Source organism: Camelus bactrianus, chromosome 22, assembly GCF_048773025.1.
Source record: "Camelus bactrianus isolate YW-2024 breed Bactrian camel chromosome 22, ASM4877302v1, whole genome shotgun sequence".
NCBI classification, from domain to species: domain Eukaryota; kingdom Metazoa; phylum Chordata; class Mammalia; order Artiodactyla; family Camelidae; genus Camelus; species Camelus bactrianus.
In genome coordinates, this window is record NC_133560.1 from 23,827,074 (window position 1) to 23,843,204 (window position 16,131).

Sequence of the window (16,131 nt, forward strand, 5' to 3'; positions counted from 1 at the left end):
TATTCCAGTCTCCCCAGTTTCCCTTCCAGTGCCTCCTTTAGCCTTGCAGTCAGCCAGGTAATGCAACAGTGCCCTTCAAGAGGCCCACCATGACCTGCTCATCTCTGAATGAGCCTTCACTCAGCAGCCATCCCCTTCTGGTCCCCAGCAAACTCGTCCCTCTGGGACTCTCGTCTTTTCTAGAACTGCTTACCTTGCACCTTCTGAGGTTTTTGCATCTGCTCCTGCTCTTTTTTTACTTAAGAAAACACTGCACTTTAAGACAGCTTTAGGAATCACCCAAAATAGAAACGTGTCCTTTTGTGCAATCCTCTACTTTAAAAGACAAATAAGAGGAGGAACTGCTCTTTGCAAAGGTTAAGGCACCTGAGAGGACCCCATGTGAGTGGTAAGAACTTCACATTAAGGAAGAAAACAAGAGGAGGGTCTAGCTCATTGAAAGAGCTTGTGCTTAGCATGCACGAGGTCCTGGGTTTGATCCCCAATACCTCCACTTAAAAAAAAGAAAACAAGTGAATAAACCTAATTACCCCTCCCACAAAAAAAGCTTAAAAAAAAAAAGAGAGTAAGAAAAAAAATTTTTTAAGCAAGATTTAAAGAACAAGAAGTTTCTACTGAATAGCACAGGGAGCTATAGTCAGTATCTTGTAGTAACCTATAATGAAAAAGAATATGAAAAGGAATATATGTATGTATATTATGACTGAAACATTATTCTGTATACCAGAAATTGACACAACATTGTAATCTGACTAGACTTCAATAAAAAATAAATAAAAACAAAAACAAACAAAAAGAAAACACAGGAGAATATGTGTGTGAGCCAGGGAGGGACTCCTTAAATAGAACTTTAAAAGCGCAAACTCTAAAGCAAAAAAAACAAAAACAAAAACAAAAACAAAAAACTTGATTTTATGAAAACTAAATCTGTTCAAATAAACACATAACAGGGCAGTTTGGTTCCCAGATCCAAATCCTGGTTGGTAGTACCATTTCTTACGAATCCTTGGGTTAAGTCACTCAACCTCTCTGTGCCTCGGTTTTCTCATCAATAAAATGGAAAGGCTAGCATCTACTTATGGGTTGTTAGGAGTTTGAAGCGAGTTAATATTTATAATCATTTAAAATAGCACCTGGCATGTGGCAAGAACTAAAGTAGTGTTTGCAAATAGTGCATGGAATGGTAGAGGGAAAACTGACCAGGGGTTCATACCTAACGGCTGTTTGTTACTGCAGCCCCTAGCCACGCGTGACTATTTACATAAAACTGAATTAAAAGTAAAGACAATTTAAAACTCAGTTCCTCACTCACATTAGCCACATTTCATTTCGAATGCTCAAAAGCCACACGCAGCCAGTGGCTACCATATTAGGCAACACTGATCAAGACTGTACGAGGGAGCAGGGGTGGGTATAGCTCAGGGGTAGAGTGTGTGCTTAGCCTGCACGAGGTCCCGGGTTCAATCTTTGGTCCCTCCATTAAGATAAGTAAATAAATAAGCCTAACCCTGCCAAAACAAAAGCAAAAAAGACTATGCGAGGGAATCACGACACTAACATAGCAACCCCAAGAGGAAAGCAGGCAAAAACAAAATGTGATCAGGCAGATTAGGGAAGAGAAGTCTGAACAGCTAATCAGAATATGGTGTGGTACTCAAAATCATTTGTAGTCAGAAAGATGAAAATTAAAACAGTCAGGATCTCTATGCCTCATATATAAGTGGAAAAAAACAGGCAAGTGGTGGGGAGGAGGGTATAGCTCAGGCTATAGAGCACATACTTAGTATGCATGAGGTCCTGGGTTCGATCCCCAGTATCTCCATTAAGGGAAGAATTTTTTTTTCTTTTTTTTTAAAAGAAAGGTGGATAAAGCAAGGGTCGGTAGGATATAGGAACAGAGGAAGCTTCTGCCCCACTCGTAGGTGTGTGGTCTAGGGGGCCACTCTGGAGGGTCATCAGAGGTAATTAGTCCAGTGAAGTTCAGACCCACCAGCAGTTATGCTGTCGGGGCAGACGTTCACTGGGTCCTTAAGGAGCGGGTATGAGGATATTCAGTCCAGCGTCATCTGTGGAGGGGAAGCTGGAGGCTGCCTGGCATCCATGCCTGGGGGTCAGGGAGAGATGTCTCGGATGCACCTTTGGAACCTGGGGCTCAGAGAGAGCCCCAGATGGCATGTCTGCCAAAACAGAAAACAACAGAATATTCCAAAATTAATGCCATTTGTGAAAATTTTAAATATATGCGCTCAAAATAAAGCACAGGTTTTATAAGAATGCACTCCACTAAGACCAAATTAAACATTATATCAGTTATCTCTTCAGGAATGAAAGTTGAATTTGGGGATAAAAGGAAATGAATGAGTGAGTGAATGAACAAGAGAGGGGCATTGCACAGACCAAAGGCAAAATTATGCCGTGAACTGAGGAAATTGATTATCTTGACCCTTTGCGTTTGAGGGTTTAAAAAAGGAATTTTAGAAATAGTTTTCCCAAGTGGAGCTAAAAACCAGGTGACTGATATAAGAATGAACTTGAGGAAGATTTGCAAAATCTATGAATGGCAAGAATATAGACTGCGTGGGAAGCAGTTATGTTCCTAAATCCCCAACTCAAGATTTGACCCAGATCTATGAGGGGGATCTAACCTGAGGTCGGGGGTCAGCAACAGCCCCCATCCTCCCCACTTCCTGCTTTCCAGCCACACTAACATCTCCTTCCCACTCTCCAGTCCTCTGCCTCTCAGCTGGTGACCTCACTCTGCACCATAAGGTCTCTCCAGCCCCAGGGCCTTTGCACGTGTTCCCCTCCTCACCCACCTGGCACATAGTAGTCGCTCCTCTGCAAATATTTATTGACATTCTGACTTCCGGCCAGAGAAAAATCTAGCTCCTTTCTGAGTTCAGGTTAGTGGAGGCATAAGCTTGGCTGAGGTCCCGGGAGAGAGTAAGTGGGGTGGAGGAGTTAAACGGGCAGCACGGAGGAGGCAGGAAAGCCAGACCCAGATACAGGCACCACGTGTTAGCTGTGTGATTGTGGGCAAGTGGCTAACCCCTCCGGGTCTCAGTTCCCCTGTCAATGAACTGAGAATATGACATTCACATGGAAAAGATACTGGGGCATAAAATGGGACCTCAGTATGTAAAGCTACAAGCTATAACCTGGCAAAGAGAATAAACTCAATGAATGTTGGTTTCTTTATCGGTCAGTTCTGGTATAATTTCAGGGAAAGTAACAAAATAAAAGTTTAAGAGGATGACGATGATAGCAAACGTTTATAGAGGACTTACTTACTAAACCCCAGGCACAGTTCTAAGTATACCCCATACATCTCTACACCTATAAAGGGAAGTACTATTATTACCCCCATTTTACAACTCAGGAAACTGAGGCACAGAGATGTTGAGTGGTGTGCCCAAGGCCACAGTAGCTAGCAGAACTGGGATTTGAACTGAGGCTCTCTGGCTCTTAGCTGCGAGGGAAGAGTGTGTGTTATCCACATTACAAGCAATCTGGAGGCTGGGAGGTTGGTTGCGGTGTCGGTTCTGCAGCTCAGCAGGGTCTCCAAGGAATCCTTTCCACCTTTTCACTCGGCCATCTTCAGTGTAAGGACTTTCCTTGGTGACCTTTACCACTCACAGTCCCAGGGTGGCAACCCCATTCCAAGATGGCTACCCAGCCATCCTGGGTAGACACATAAGTGTCAGCCAAAGAAGAGGAGGGACTGTCTCCTGCCACGTGACTCCTCTTGATGGAGGGAACCTCTCTTCCAGAGGCACTCAGGAGACTTGCACTCAGGTCCTGTTAAGCACAAGACTGGGCCATGTGACCAGCGCTCCCATGGCAAGAAATCCTGGGAAAAAGAGACTGTTGGGCGTTTCTGCTTCTTTGAATGACAGAAGGACCCCACTCGCAAGGGAGGGAGTGGGACTGGCTCTTGGGTTGACAGCCATAAGTGTCTTGAGTGGTTTTTTCCTAGTTTAAGATAAGTCCTGTCCTCTACACAGCCCTCCCTCCCTTCCGGAATCTACTCTGTTAGTTGTCACGATGCCTTTCTCCATTTCACTTCATTATTTATTCATTCATTCATTCAACAAACATTTATTGAGTGCCTGCTATATGCCAGGCACAGTTATAGGTCCTGGGGATACCGTCGTGAGCAAAACAGACAAAAATTCCTGCCCTCTGGGGTAGACACGCTAGAGCAGCACCATCCGATGGAACTTTCTGCGATGACGGAAATGTCCTTTGGGATGCAACTGCCCACACGCGGCTGTGGAGCACTTAAAATGCGACGGATGCAACTAAGGAACTGAGTGTCTAATTTAAATTAAATTATATTAATGATATGTTTAAAGAGCTATGTGAAAGTGCGACTAATGCGACCGAGGAGCTGAATGTCTCATTTAATTTAATGTAATTTAAATGTATATTTAAATAACTATGTGTGCCTAATGGTTCCTGTATTGGGCAGCGCAGCTCTAAAGGCCAAGGCTGCAGCATCGACTTCCCTCTCTTGACACATCAGCATACTCGGTTCTCTTCCACCCTGAACATCCTTTCTTCTCATGCCCAGGCTCTTGTTTCCAGTACCTCTCAACCTTCTCTCTCCAGCCATCAGGCACGGCGAGACTCCCCAGAGACCCGAGGCCCTGCGTGATGCCTGCTTTTCATCCGTGGCATCTTCTTCGTCTTTGTCTATGCTGCCCTGGGGACCAATGCCCTCTCCTTTCTCAAAACACTTTTGAACTTAACCCTCAGGGATGACACCCTTCTTCCAGGTCTCCTCCTGCCTCTGTGGCTTCTCCCTCTTTTCCACCCATATTCTTTCTCTACCTTTTTCATTTTAGCTATCAACCCTGGGATATCTGGTCAACCACAACCCCATCTGTCCCTTCTGAGAAGGCAGAATTGGAGCTGCAACCTAAAGGATTTGAAGAGGGCCCACTAGGCAAAGAGGGAGAGAGTTGAAGGGATGGGGCAGGTGTCTGCAATAGAAGAGACAGCCAGCATATCATTCCCTTGGTGGAAAGGAGCTTTTCCTGTTGGAAGAACAGAAGGCTGAAGTGGCCGGAGTGTAGTGAGACAGGGCGGTCAGTGGGAGTCAAGTCACACAAGGTCTTGTGGTCATGATAGACTCTAGATTTTATTCTAAGCCTGCTGGAAGCCACTGGAAGGTTCTAAAGAGGGAGTCACAGAAAACTGGCTTCTCAAACTCAGCGTGTCCAGTCCACAACCCAGCTCCTGGGCTTCCTCCAAACCTTCCCCTTCCTCCACCTTCCCCGTCTCAGTTGACAACTCCATCCGTCCAGTGGCCCAGCCCCAAACCCTGGAGTCGCTCTTGATTCCTCCCTCCCATCCCACACTCGGTCTTTCCACTGGAAGTCCTGGTGGCTGCCGTATTGTTCTCCATAGTGCTTCACACCATCTGGCATACCACACCTCTTCCCGTTTTCACTTGGTTGATGGTGGCACTCTCAGGTTCTCCCTGAGTAGCTACGCACATAGTAGGTTCTCAACAAACACTTGTGGAATAAATGAATGACTGTTACTTGGTGGTTCATTTGGAACCAGGAAGCCATACTTCCCATCTCTTTCTTTCCCACCATTGCTCCCACCCCATCCAACAAGCCATGTGAGGTGGAAAGCTGGGCTCTGGAGTCCTGGGGTCCTGAGTTCACATTCTTACTTGGTAGTGTGGACCTCCATGCGTTCAGAACTTCTCTGGGCTTCAGTTTCCTCCTCTGTAAGATGGGACTCACCCTGCTGACTGCTGGGACGCAGGGAGGATTTGATGAGCCCAGGCAAGCTCCCTGGTGCACAGCAGTCAATGGCAGCTATATATAAACTGGGGCCTCCTTTGTACTCCCACTGCCTTTGTCCTAGTTCTAGCCCTCATGACGCCGGTCTGCTCTTACGGCTCCCTCCTCACTCCTGCCTCCATCACCACCAATCTGTCCTTTCAGCTGTCAGGCTTGCCAACCCTAATCACATCCCTCCCCTGCTCCAAAACCTTAACATGACTCCCACTGTCCACACGACAAGACCCACCTCATCAGCCTCCAGTTCACAGCCTCCAACCATCCTGCCCACCTGATTTGTCCCCCCATCATCCAGAGGGAAGCCTTCTGCCGCTATAGGGCATTCTCAGCCCAAGAAGCCTCTCCTCTCCTGGCATTCTCCTCCTACTCCCTTGCCATCCTTCCCAGGAGGGGGTTGAGAGATAGTGCATCTTAGGTGCTGGCTAGGATTGCACTGGGCAAGAGGGAGGTAAGATGATCTGCATTTCAGAGGCTGAGACAAGTTAGGGCAAAGGCCATGTAATGAGAAAATGCGGGGCCAGGGTTTAACCTCTGGTCTAAGATTTTGTAAGATTTTGTGCTGTGCTGCCTCTTCAAACTTGGACTCCACAGTCACGCTGTCCCCAGCCATCCTGTCTGAATTCATTTCCTCCTCATTCCTGCCTCTGACCGCCCTGGGACCAGAAGGACTTGTACTTGAATCTCTCACCCCCTTACGTGTGTGGTCATCTAAGGGCAGGGTTGAATTCATCTCAGCAGTATCACTGTGCCCAGCACAACCAGGTCTAAATCCTTCATCTCTCGCCTGGACCAGTGCAGTCACCTCCCCCAAGTCTCCCAGCTTCTGGCCTTGGCCCCTAGAGAAGCCTTATTTTAAACACAAGTCAGATCATGTCCCTTCGATACTCAGAACCCTCCATGGCTGTGACTTCACTCAGAGCAAAAGCTTCACTGTGGCCCACAAGTCCTTGCATGACCTGCCTCATCACCTCCCTGCCCTCATCGCCTCCCACTGTCACCCTGGCTCACTTGGTTCCAGCCATACTGGCCTCTTTGCTGTTCCTCAGATGTACCAGGTGTGGTTCTGCCTCAGGACCTTTGCACTGGCTGTCCCTTTGCCCAGAGTTTTCCTCTGACATATTCATGTGGCTCACTTTCTTTACATCTTTACCCCACTGACTCTTTCTCTGTGCCTGAGCTGTATAGTCCATCCACCCCTGGCCACATGTGACCATTGAACACCTGAATTGAGATGTGCCAGAAGGGTAGAATACACACCAAATTTCAGTGACACATGATTGGATAATGAAGATGTGGTGTGTGTGTATATATATATATATACATATATATATATGTATATATATATATATACAATGAATACTATTCAGCTATAAAAAAAATAAAATAATGCCATTTGAGCAACATGGACAGACCTAGAGATTATTGTACTAAGTGAAGTGCTGTGGCAAAGCCTCCATTCTTCTCAGCCCAATATTTATTGAGCCTCATCCACCAGACACCTATTTGGGGTCTTTGTAAATCACCTTTCATCCCGTGAAGCAGGTGCTATTAACACAGTTTTACAGGTGGGAAAACTGAGGTCCACCGATGTAAAGTCACCTGCCTGTGGTCACCCAGACAATAAACCATGACATCGACCCCCCACCCACCTGTCGGACCCTGAAACCCACCCTTGGCTTTCTGTTCTGGCTTTTTCTTCCAGCATCTTGGCAACAGTTGGGACGGAGTTTGACCTCCGGACGCTGAGGGCAGTTCGAGTGCTGCGGCCGCTCAAGCTGGTATCTGGAATCCCAAGTGCGTGAGTTTCCAACCCTGGCAAGGGGTCTGCTCAGGGGTCCTGGGAGCCCTCGGTTTCCTCTCCGCAAAGCATCTCATTGGCAGCCCTTGGGTGCTTCTGCAGCCTGAGTCCAAGCAGTCTCTTTGGGGAAGCCCCTCAGGGGACCCCCAGGAACCTGGCTGCAGGTCTGCACAAGCTCCTGAAAGCAAGCCAGGACCCTCACCCATAACCACCTCCTTACTGAACATTTATCCATCAGGAGCCGTGCTAAGCACCACACAGTCTCTCACTCCGTACTCCCAACCTTGTGAAGTGGATAGTGCTGTTGTCCCCATTTTACAGACAGGGAAACTGAGGCTCAGAGCCGCTGAATAATTTGAGCAAAGTCGCATGGCTGAGAATGTCAGAATTAGGAGTTAGCCAGTATGACTCCCAAGCCTGGTAATAATGGGTGGCAATAACCATTACAACGTATTGGGTGCCTACTGCATACGGGACACAGCCGAACGAGCTTTCTGTGTATTAGTTCAGCTTCACAATTACCTAGGTGCGGAACCATTTTAGGGATGAAAAGGCTGAGGCTCCAAAAGGTTAAATTACTCACTTGATTTCTGACAGTTGGACAGTGACAAGCTCCAAAGTCTTTACTCGCTCCCTGCTATTTTCTCATCCTTCAAGGATGCTTTTACTCCACCCTTTGGGGGTGGCTGCAGAATTCAGGGTCAGGACTAGGTTCAGCTGCAAAATAAAGAGAAAAAGAAAGCAAAACAGGGCTGACCTTTTTCTGTCCTACTGCCCCAGTAGTAGTAGTAGTAACAATAATAATAATAATTTATAAGCACTTACTATGTACCAGGCACTGTTTTAAGTATTTGCCATTTTTTAAACTCATTTATCCTCACAACAAGCCTGTGAGGTAGGTTCTGTTATTACCTCCATTTTACGTTTCATTAGCTTTGTTCTTCAGATTTATTGCCATCCAGATTTAAAGAGTAAGACGTCCCAGATAACCACCAGCAGGGTCTTTTTGTAGAAAGAAGGCACTTCTACTCAAGTGTCTGCAAGATTCCAGCAGGTGCTTCTGTCGTATTAAACTAAGGGCCATCCCAAATTGAGTAGCTAATACTAAAAAGAGTCTCTGTTGAATGACCACCAGTGACATGCCAGGCACTTTGCTAGGTGTGAACTTTCTCATTTAATCCTGAGAGGGAGGTGCTAGTCTAACTCCCGATTACAGATGAAGAAACCGAGGTTCAGAATGGCACCCTGACTTGCTCAGGTCACTTTGCTAGTCAGGAGATGACTAGGTCAGGTTCCGTAGAAGCAGACAAAGATGGGTGTTCAGATGCACTTGCTTTATTGGGGGAGTGCTATCAGGAGAGAAAGGATGAGGGCAGCAGGACAGGGCAGGGGAAGGAGCTGAACAAGGATGCCATCTCAGCCTGATCCCCTGGGGAGCTCTGGAGTGTGAGTAGCATCTGAGTTCTCTCCTATTTGAGGCAAGGGCTGCTGGCCTTTTGTACTTATGTGATCGATTGCTGGGGGTGGGAGGGGGAAAGCAGACGCCTCCCAGGTGAGGTGCTTTTAATAACCAAGGGTGATTCTGTGAAAAGCGGGGCATCTGGGAACCGTTAGCAGCCAGTGCCCACAGCAGCTGGAGGGAGGGTGCGCCAACAGCAAAGGAGACCTGGCCTAGGCATCAACTGTCTCCAGTGTCCAGAGCCTCAGCCACTCTGCCACACTGCCTCCATCAGCGTCAGCCTTACGTTTGGGACACCTTGGAGTAGCGTTGTCCCCTGTGGTTTCCAACTATCAAGAGATGTTAATTGTGGGCCATGGGAGGTTCTTCTAATCAAGAAGCAAGACCCAAGCTATACGCCTGAACCCTGATTTTGACCACAGACTTTCCTAAACACATGGAACCATGGCTTCAGACATGGGGTTTGACATCGTTCCGACCTGGGTTCGAATCCTGGCCCTGTTATTTCTCATGTCCTAGGGTGAATCATGACGCCCCTCTGAGCTTTACTTCCCACCTCTGGGAAGTGGGGATGATTTTACACGTGCACCTGCCTCCTGGGGTTGTTGCTAAAAGCCAGTGAAATAACGTCTGGCTTCTCAGGGTTGGAACTGGGACATGGACTGCTTTTCCGTGCAGAGCTGCCAGCTAGCCTCTATGGTGCCTTTGTATGAATTAGGACACGTCGCCCCCTCTTGGTGGAAAAAAGTTAGAAAAAGGCACCCCGCTCTGGGTGAAAGGCGCTCCGTGCGCAAGAACAGGGCTCAGAAAGCAACGACTCTCCACCTCATTCTTGCCCAGAAGGTCATCAAATAGGGCGGCCTAGGCCAAATGCTTTTTGAAATATTTGAAAATAAAAAATTCTCTAACATGTTTGAAGGGAGTGTTCCTGTTATTATAATGAGTAGCCTCTGGGTCTTCCATCCATCTTCCCTCGCCCTGGCCCCGTCCCCAGCCTTCCCCCGTGTGTCCTGGGTTCCCTTGGGAGGTATCCTGGAGGTGGGGTTTCGGGGTGCCTTCTCATGGGCCCGTGGGGCCTCTCTCTCTCTGTGTCTCTCCAGGTTTACAAGTCGTCCTGAAGTCCATCATGAAGGCAATGATCCCCCTGCTGCAGATTGGCCTCCTCCTATTTTTTGCAATCCTTATTTTTGCAATCATAGGGTTAGAATTTTATATGGGAAAATTTCATACCACCTGCTTCGAAGAGGGGACAGGTAGGTCCGTGTAGTGCAATACTTTTTTTTCCCCCGACCTTCCTCCCATTTCTTTTTCTCTTTTGGGGACAAGCTCCCGATGAGATGGGTAGAGGTTTGCGTCTTTCTCTTAAGAAACCGGGGCACCTCCTCCCCAAAGCACTGCAGGCAAGGTGGGGGGTGAAACAGCCCCCAAGACCTTGGTTGTTGCTAGGACATTGCCTTGGGATTCCCTAGGAAGCTGTCCCAATGTTAGTGGTTTATTTGGGAAGTGACCCCTGGAAGCACCGTCAGGAAAGTGGGGAAGTGAGACAGGTGGGGGAAACATCTGGTAAAGGGGGTGCTACCAAGCAAGTTACCATTTTGGGCAACCAGACGTCAGTCCCATTGGGCACCTCAGAGAAATAGGGTAGGTCACACACCTCACAGCCATCCCACATGAGAGAAGAGGGAGCTGGGTACTTACGCACCAAATTTTGTCCAACATTGGCGAGGAATGGCCCTGGGTGGGCATTAATGCCCTGGCACAGCTGGCTGCCCCTCATGCTGAGCTGGAGCAGGCACCAAAGATGTTTTCAGGGAGAGCACGCAGGGGCAGAGCAGATGATAGCAGAATATGGGCAGGATGCCCACAGGCTCTTTACCTAGTTACCTTGCAGTGACCCCAGACCTCAGGGCGTGTTGGGTTCTAAAGCAGGAAGATGCGGGGGGCAATCTGGCCAGGAAGGAAGGGATCCAGTGGCTCTGGAGAAAAGGAGAGTAGAGGATGGCTCCTCCTGGTCTCCCCAAGAATGTGCCTTAAAGACATCCTTCTGGGAGTGCTGGCACTGACCAATAGAACTCAGCACCACCAGGGTCTTGGTCCCTCTCCTCGAGCTGTGCCAGGCAGGGGGAGGGGAGAAGGCAGGAGAAAAACCAGGAAGACAAGGAGGTACAGCCCTGGTGCTCAGCTCAGAATCAGAGTGAGTGGGGCAGCGTGGGTGTCCCCTGCTGTCCACACACTCACAGACCCAGTAGCTTCCAGAGACCTTTTCAATTAAATACCCTGCTATCCAAACTTCTAGCTACTTGTTCTCTGAAGCCCATGAACCAAGTGGAATCAAATGTGGAGTGAAGCCTGTATTTCAGTATTTGAACCACCAGCTGCCTCGGTACGCACAGGCTGAGTGACAGTGCTGGTCATGGGTCAAGGAAACTGAACTGAGGGAGTGGACAGTGTGGACTGAAGCCCAGAGGGAAAGAGGTTTCAAGCCTGTCTTATAAGGAAGATTCTGTCCCATCCACCTTTTCAGCCTGGTGACCCCCTGGGTAGCCGAGACATCTTCCCAGACCTCCCAGAGGGCAGGAAAACCCAGTAGGGAAGGTTTATTCAGGATGATTTTTTTTTCCTCCTTTTTTTCTTGCTCCTCCTGTGTCCTTCTCTCCTGGGCTTGTGAAGTTTGCTCAATATGGGATGTCCTAATTATTTCTTTCCCCAATGAAGAAGGTGTTAATTGAGTCAGATTGAGGCAGAGCTATTTCTGCTCCTGGCCTCATCACCCGGGCGGAAATACTGGAGGGAGAGATTCAGGGCAGGGCCCCTCGGAAAAAATCAGCCGAGGGCAGAGAAACTGGGACTCCTGGATCCTGGGGTTTTTGTTTTTGTTTTTTTGTGTTTTGTTTTTTTTTTTTCCCTTTCTTTAACTCTCTCTAGCCAAGGGGACAGAAGACTGGCTTGAGTCTGAGTCAGGGTTGTAAGGGGACAGATGTGGGTGAGGCAGCCCGAAGGGTAGGAAGCCTTGATTTGGAGGATGACTGAAAAGCTCGTGATTAAAAATATAAGCCGTGTGAGTAAGAGACAGATTTATACAGACACCCAGGCAGCAGGTTAATTTTAAAATATATTTATAACCGAATTCCTCAGACTCTCTGGACGGTTGCTTTTCTAGAAGCAGCCCTTGGAGTGTTTCGTGATGAGGGGGCGGGGAGGTTGAGGGGGGATGGGATCTCAATCAGGAACACCGCTAGGCAGAGCTGCCAAAGACAGACAGGTTTTCTCTTGCAGATGGCTCTCTTTGTCATCAGGAACCTGGCTCCTGTGTGCCCAGCATGGCGCTAAACTCGCAGAGAAATGCAAAGGAAAAGCGGAAGCTTCCTTCTTTCCAAGATCTTCCAAGATAGTTTGAGGACACGAGACCCCTAGTGCATATCAATGCACGTTAATGCCTGCTTTTCTCTCCCCACCAAATGTGAACATTCAGGAGCTATTGTAGCCCCAAGGAAAGGAAGGGACCAGTGTTCACTGGGCTAATGCAGGGGTTGCCGCACGATGGATGGAAATTGAGCCAGATTTGGACACAAGGTGGAAATGGAAAAGTTTCTGGACAGAGGTGAACTTCCCCACAAACAGTGGTTCTCATTCATTAGAGGAGCCCTGGAATTTTTATTCCTTTTAAAAGATTTTGCCTTCCGATCTGTATTCATTATATAACAGCTCCTGGACCACGTCAGGCGTGAATGGGGAAGGCGTTTCCCACTTCTTAAACTAGTGGCTGATGTGTCATTGCTTCTTAAGTAGTAGGTGTCACTTCTGAGATTGATGGGTGTCATTTTGCAGGACCTGGAGTTTCTGCTTCACCGGAGCTCCAAAGGTCAATAAGATTCAGGCATTCTGTGTTGGTTCTTTTCTCTCTGTTGCTTGCTCAGTGGAGGTTGGGAATGGGTGCTGCAAAGTCTGGAGCACATCCATTGAGATACCTTTTTGTGTTTAGTGGGGAGCTTGAGTTTACACACTCGACTGTTTTCTTGTCACACAGTGTCGCTCTCTGAAAACCTTCAAAACTGTCACTTGCTGAATAGAGTCCTTTTATATCCGCTGATCTGGTCCAGTGGAGACACGTGCAGGTTGTTCGGTGCTCCCCTGACTCTGAGTTCTCATGGAGACATACCTCCTCCCCGTCCCCTTCAATGCATTAGAATTCGAACCCAACCTTTATGCCCCAGCCCGATTTTGCCAGGAATCTGTCTTTGGTTTCCAGCAAAAGGGGTGTCCATTGACGTGTATCTCTTTCCTTGTGGCATTTTCACAATCTGCCTCCTGCTTTTTGGAGAAAGCTTAGCTCCTGTGCCTAAGGGTGAGTACTATGTGTACTGGCCTCCCTCGCCTCCAGAACAGCTCCCTGAGCCCAGTACATCTCAAGAAAAAAAAAGAAAATCAGTCAGGCTACAGAAGAATAACACAACACAATTGACAAATCTGTGCTAATTGGAGTCTGGAGAACACTGCACCCAACCACCTCAAAATGCGCACAGCATATTTACCAAAACTGACTGTATTAGGGACCTTAAAGTGCATCTTGACAGATTTAAAAGGACAGAATAATATAAAACATATTCTCTGACCACAATGCAATTAAGCTGGAAATCGGTAACAAAAAGGTAACCGTATAAGTGTTCGGAAGTTAAAAGACAGGCTTCTAATTTGCGGATGAAATGGCAGGATGTCTGAGATTTGCTTTAAAGATATTTTTGTGGCAAGGCAAATTATTTTAGTATGAAGAGGGGATATGGGTGAAACAAGATTAGCCCTGAGTTGATAAGGATTGAAATTGGTGATAGGTACATGGGAATTCATTATATTATTTTATTTTTGTATATATCTGACAAATTTTTAATGCTTCTTAGTTATCCATGAGTCAAAGAAGAAACAATAATGGAAATTTCTGAATAGGTTACTGAGTATTATCATGATAATAATGCATGGCAAAATTTGTGAGATGCAGTTAAAGCTTCACTTAAAGGGACATTTATGGTCTTAAGGAACATTAATCCATCTCAAAAATTTAGGAAAAGAACAAAAACAGAGAAGAAGAAATTAATGAAATAGAAAACAAAGAATAGATCAACAAAACCAACCATTGGACTTTTGGGGAAAAGACTGATAAATTCATTTTAATAGCCATTTTTTCCCCCAACAGTGTTGAAACTTCACTGGCTCCTGTTTCTCAGTGCTGGTTTTGCTGGCTCTTTCTCCTGACTTTTCTCTCCTTCCTTTTCATAGATGACATTCAGGGTGAGTCTCCAGCTCCATGTGGGACAGAGGAACCTGCCCGCATCTGCCCCAATGGGACCAAATGTCAGACCTACTGGGAAGGACCCAACAATGGGATCACTCAGTTCGACAACATCCTATTTGCAGTGCTGACTGTTTTCCAGTGCATCACCATGGAAGGGTGGACTGACCTCCTCTACAACGTAAGTGATGTGGGGTCGTGGAGAGCCAGTACCAGCCAACTCCTGAGGCTGCAGTGAAGGGACCCTGAGCTAGGGAGGCAGCCAAAGGACAACTCAACATAGCCCCGGGAGAGCCGGCCTGAGGCTCAGTCCTTTGAAGATATGGGGGTCTTGTCCTCAGAATTCTAAGTAGGGAAGGGCCCTCGGGAGGTAGAAATCTAGAGGGCACACAGATGCTGAGTAACTTTTAATTGCATGAGATTTTAAATATAATTTTAGATTTTTGAATATGTCAAGGTTGTGTGAGTCAAAAACCAACACAGATGAAACACAGAGAAATACCCTTGGACCTATGCAAAGGGGTTCTGCGCTGGAGCCCTCACCCGCTTCCTCCGGCCATGCCCCTCCCCATGGGGTGAGGAGTCCATTGGGCTGAGGGGAAATGTCTCCCAGGAGCTGGTACCACCAGCACCATGAGTGGGAAGAGAAGGTGGCAGACCATGGTCAAGGGGCAGGGACGGCTGTCCCTCCACCATAATGCAGTGCAGACACCCAGATTCTGAATCGCAGACTGACCTTATGAAGGTATGTTTGTAAAGGGGAAGTGCACAGCATGTTTTATTTAGTAGCTTTTAAATATTCACACATATTATGAGGACCTCGGTTGGTACTCTTGTCGTAAGTTTTGAAAATGTTAGGGACAGGCCTGAAAGATGCCTCCCCTTCCACCCTGTTTCCTATGCCGCATCCTAAGGCTGCTCCACACACATGCTGACTTTCCAGTGAAGGTCCTGCCCATGAGCCACAGCTCAGCCTACCAGGGAAGCAATACTGGGCATCCTCCTGCACGTAGAGGAGTCATGGTGCATGTTCATAAAGGAATTTCCCCCCTTGGGGGTGGAGGGAGATTTGTAAGAATCCATCCTTTGGATCAGTAGCTTATTTTAGGGTGGAGTTGAGAATGCAGCTTGGAATGGGCAGCAAAAGGAACTACCATGGACAGTTGTGCATGTCACACACTGCACAAGTCAACCACATCTCGGGAGTGTTGTTCATATTGTAGACCAATAGTTTTCTACCGTTATTATGATCACTGATTGACAAATACAGAGGATGGGGCAAAGGGAGACGGTGTTCTAGTTTGCAAACAGATCTTGCCCAAGCATAGCATCTCTAGGAACAGACAACAGATTTGAGATGTTCAGGCTCTTTCTTGGATTTCTTGGGCCTGCCCTACAGACGCTTGGGCAAAAGGTTACACCCAATTGGCCAAATCTTGCTTGGAGGTTTTATGGGTTCTGGGATTTTTTTCTTTACAAAGCTGGTGCAAGAGGAGGCTTCATAGGAAAAGAAACCTTCCTGGGAGGGAAGCAGAACTAGCAGACAGGAAGGGGAAGGTAAGGGAACTCAGGCAGAGAGTGGGGTGGAGAGCAGGAACTAAGAAAAGTGTGAACACAGAAACAGGCTGTGTCTCAGGGTTGGACATCCAGAGAAAGGGTCCAGAGGTTCAGAAGGAGACACTGGGAATGTGCTCAGTGGTAGGTGAGGAAGTGTGAGCAGGACCATAGGTTTCCAGAAACTTCTATAGTTGTAAGCACTGTTGTCTGAGGG

The 16,131-nt window shown here is 47.4% G+C and overlaps 1 protein-coding gene across 6 annotated transcripts in view; it reads left to right on the forward strand.

The window, feature by feature from the left end:
• Window positions 1–16,131, forward strand: part of CACNA1A (calcium voltage-gated channel subunit alpha1 A) — a 280,900-nt gene that overhangs the window by 160,218 nt on the left and 104,551 nt on the right. For all 6 annotated transcript variants that reach the window (XM_074350635.1, XM_074350639.1, XM_074350636.1 and 3 more), the window contains 3 exons: window positions 7,522–7,613; window positions 10,177–10,329; window positions 14,348–14,541. In XM_074350635.1, the coding sequence (XP_074206736.1) occupies window positions 7,522–7,613; window positions 10,177–10,329; window positions 14,348–14,541 (439 nt within the window). The remainder of the gene's footprint in view (window positions 1–7,521; window positions 7,614–10,176; window positions 10,330–14,347; window positions 14,542–16,131) is intronic.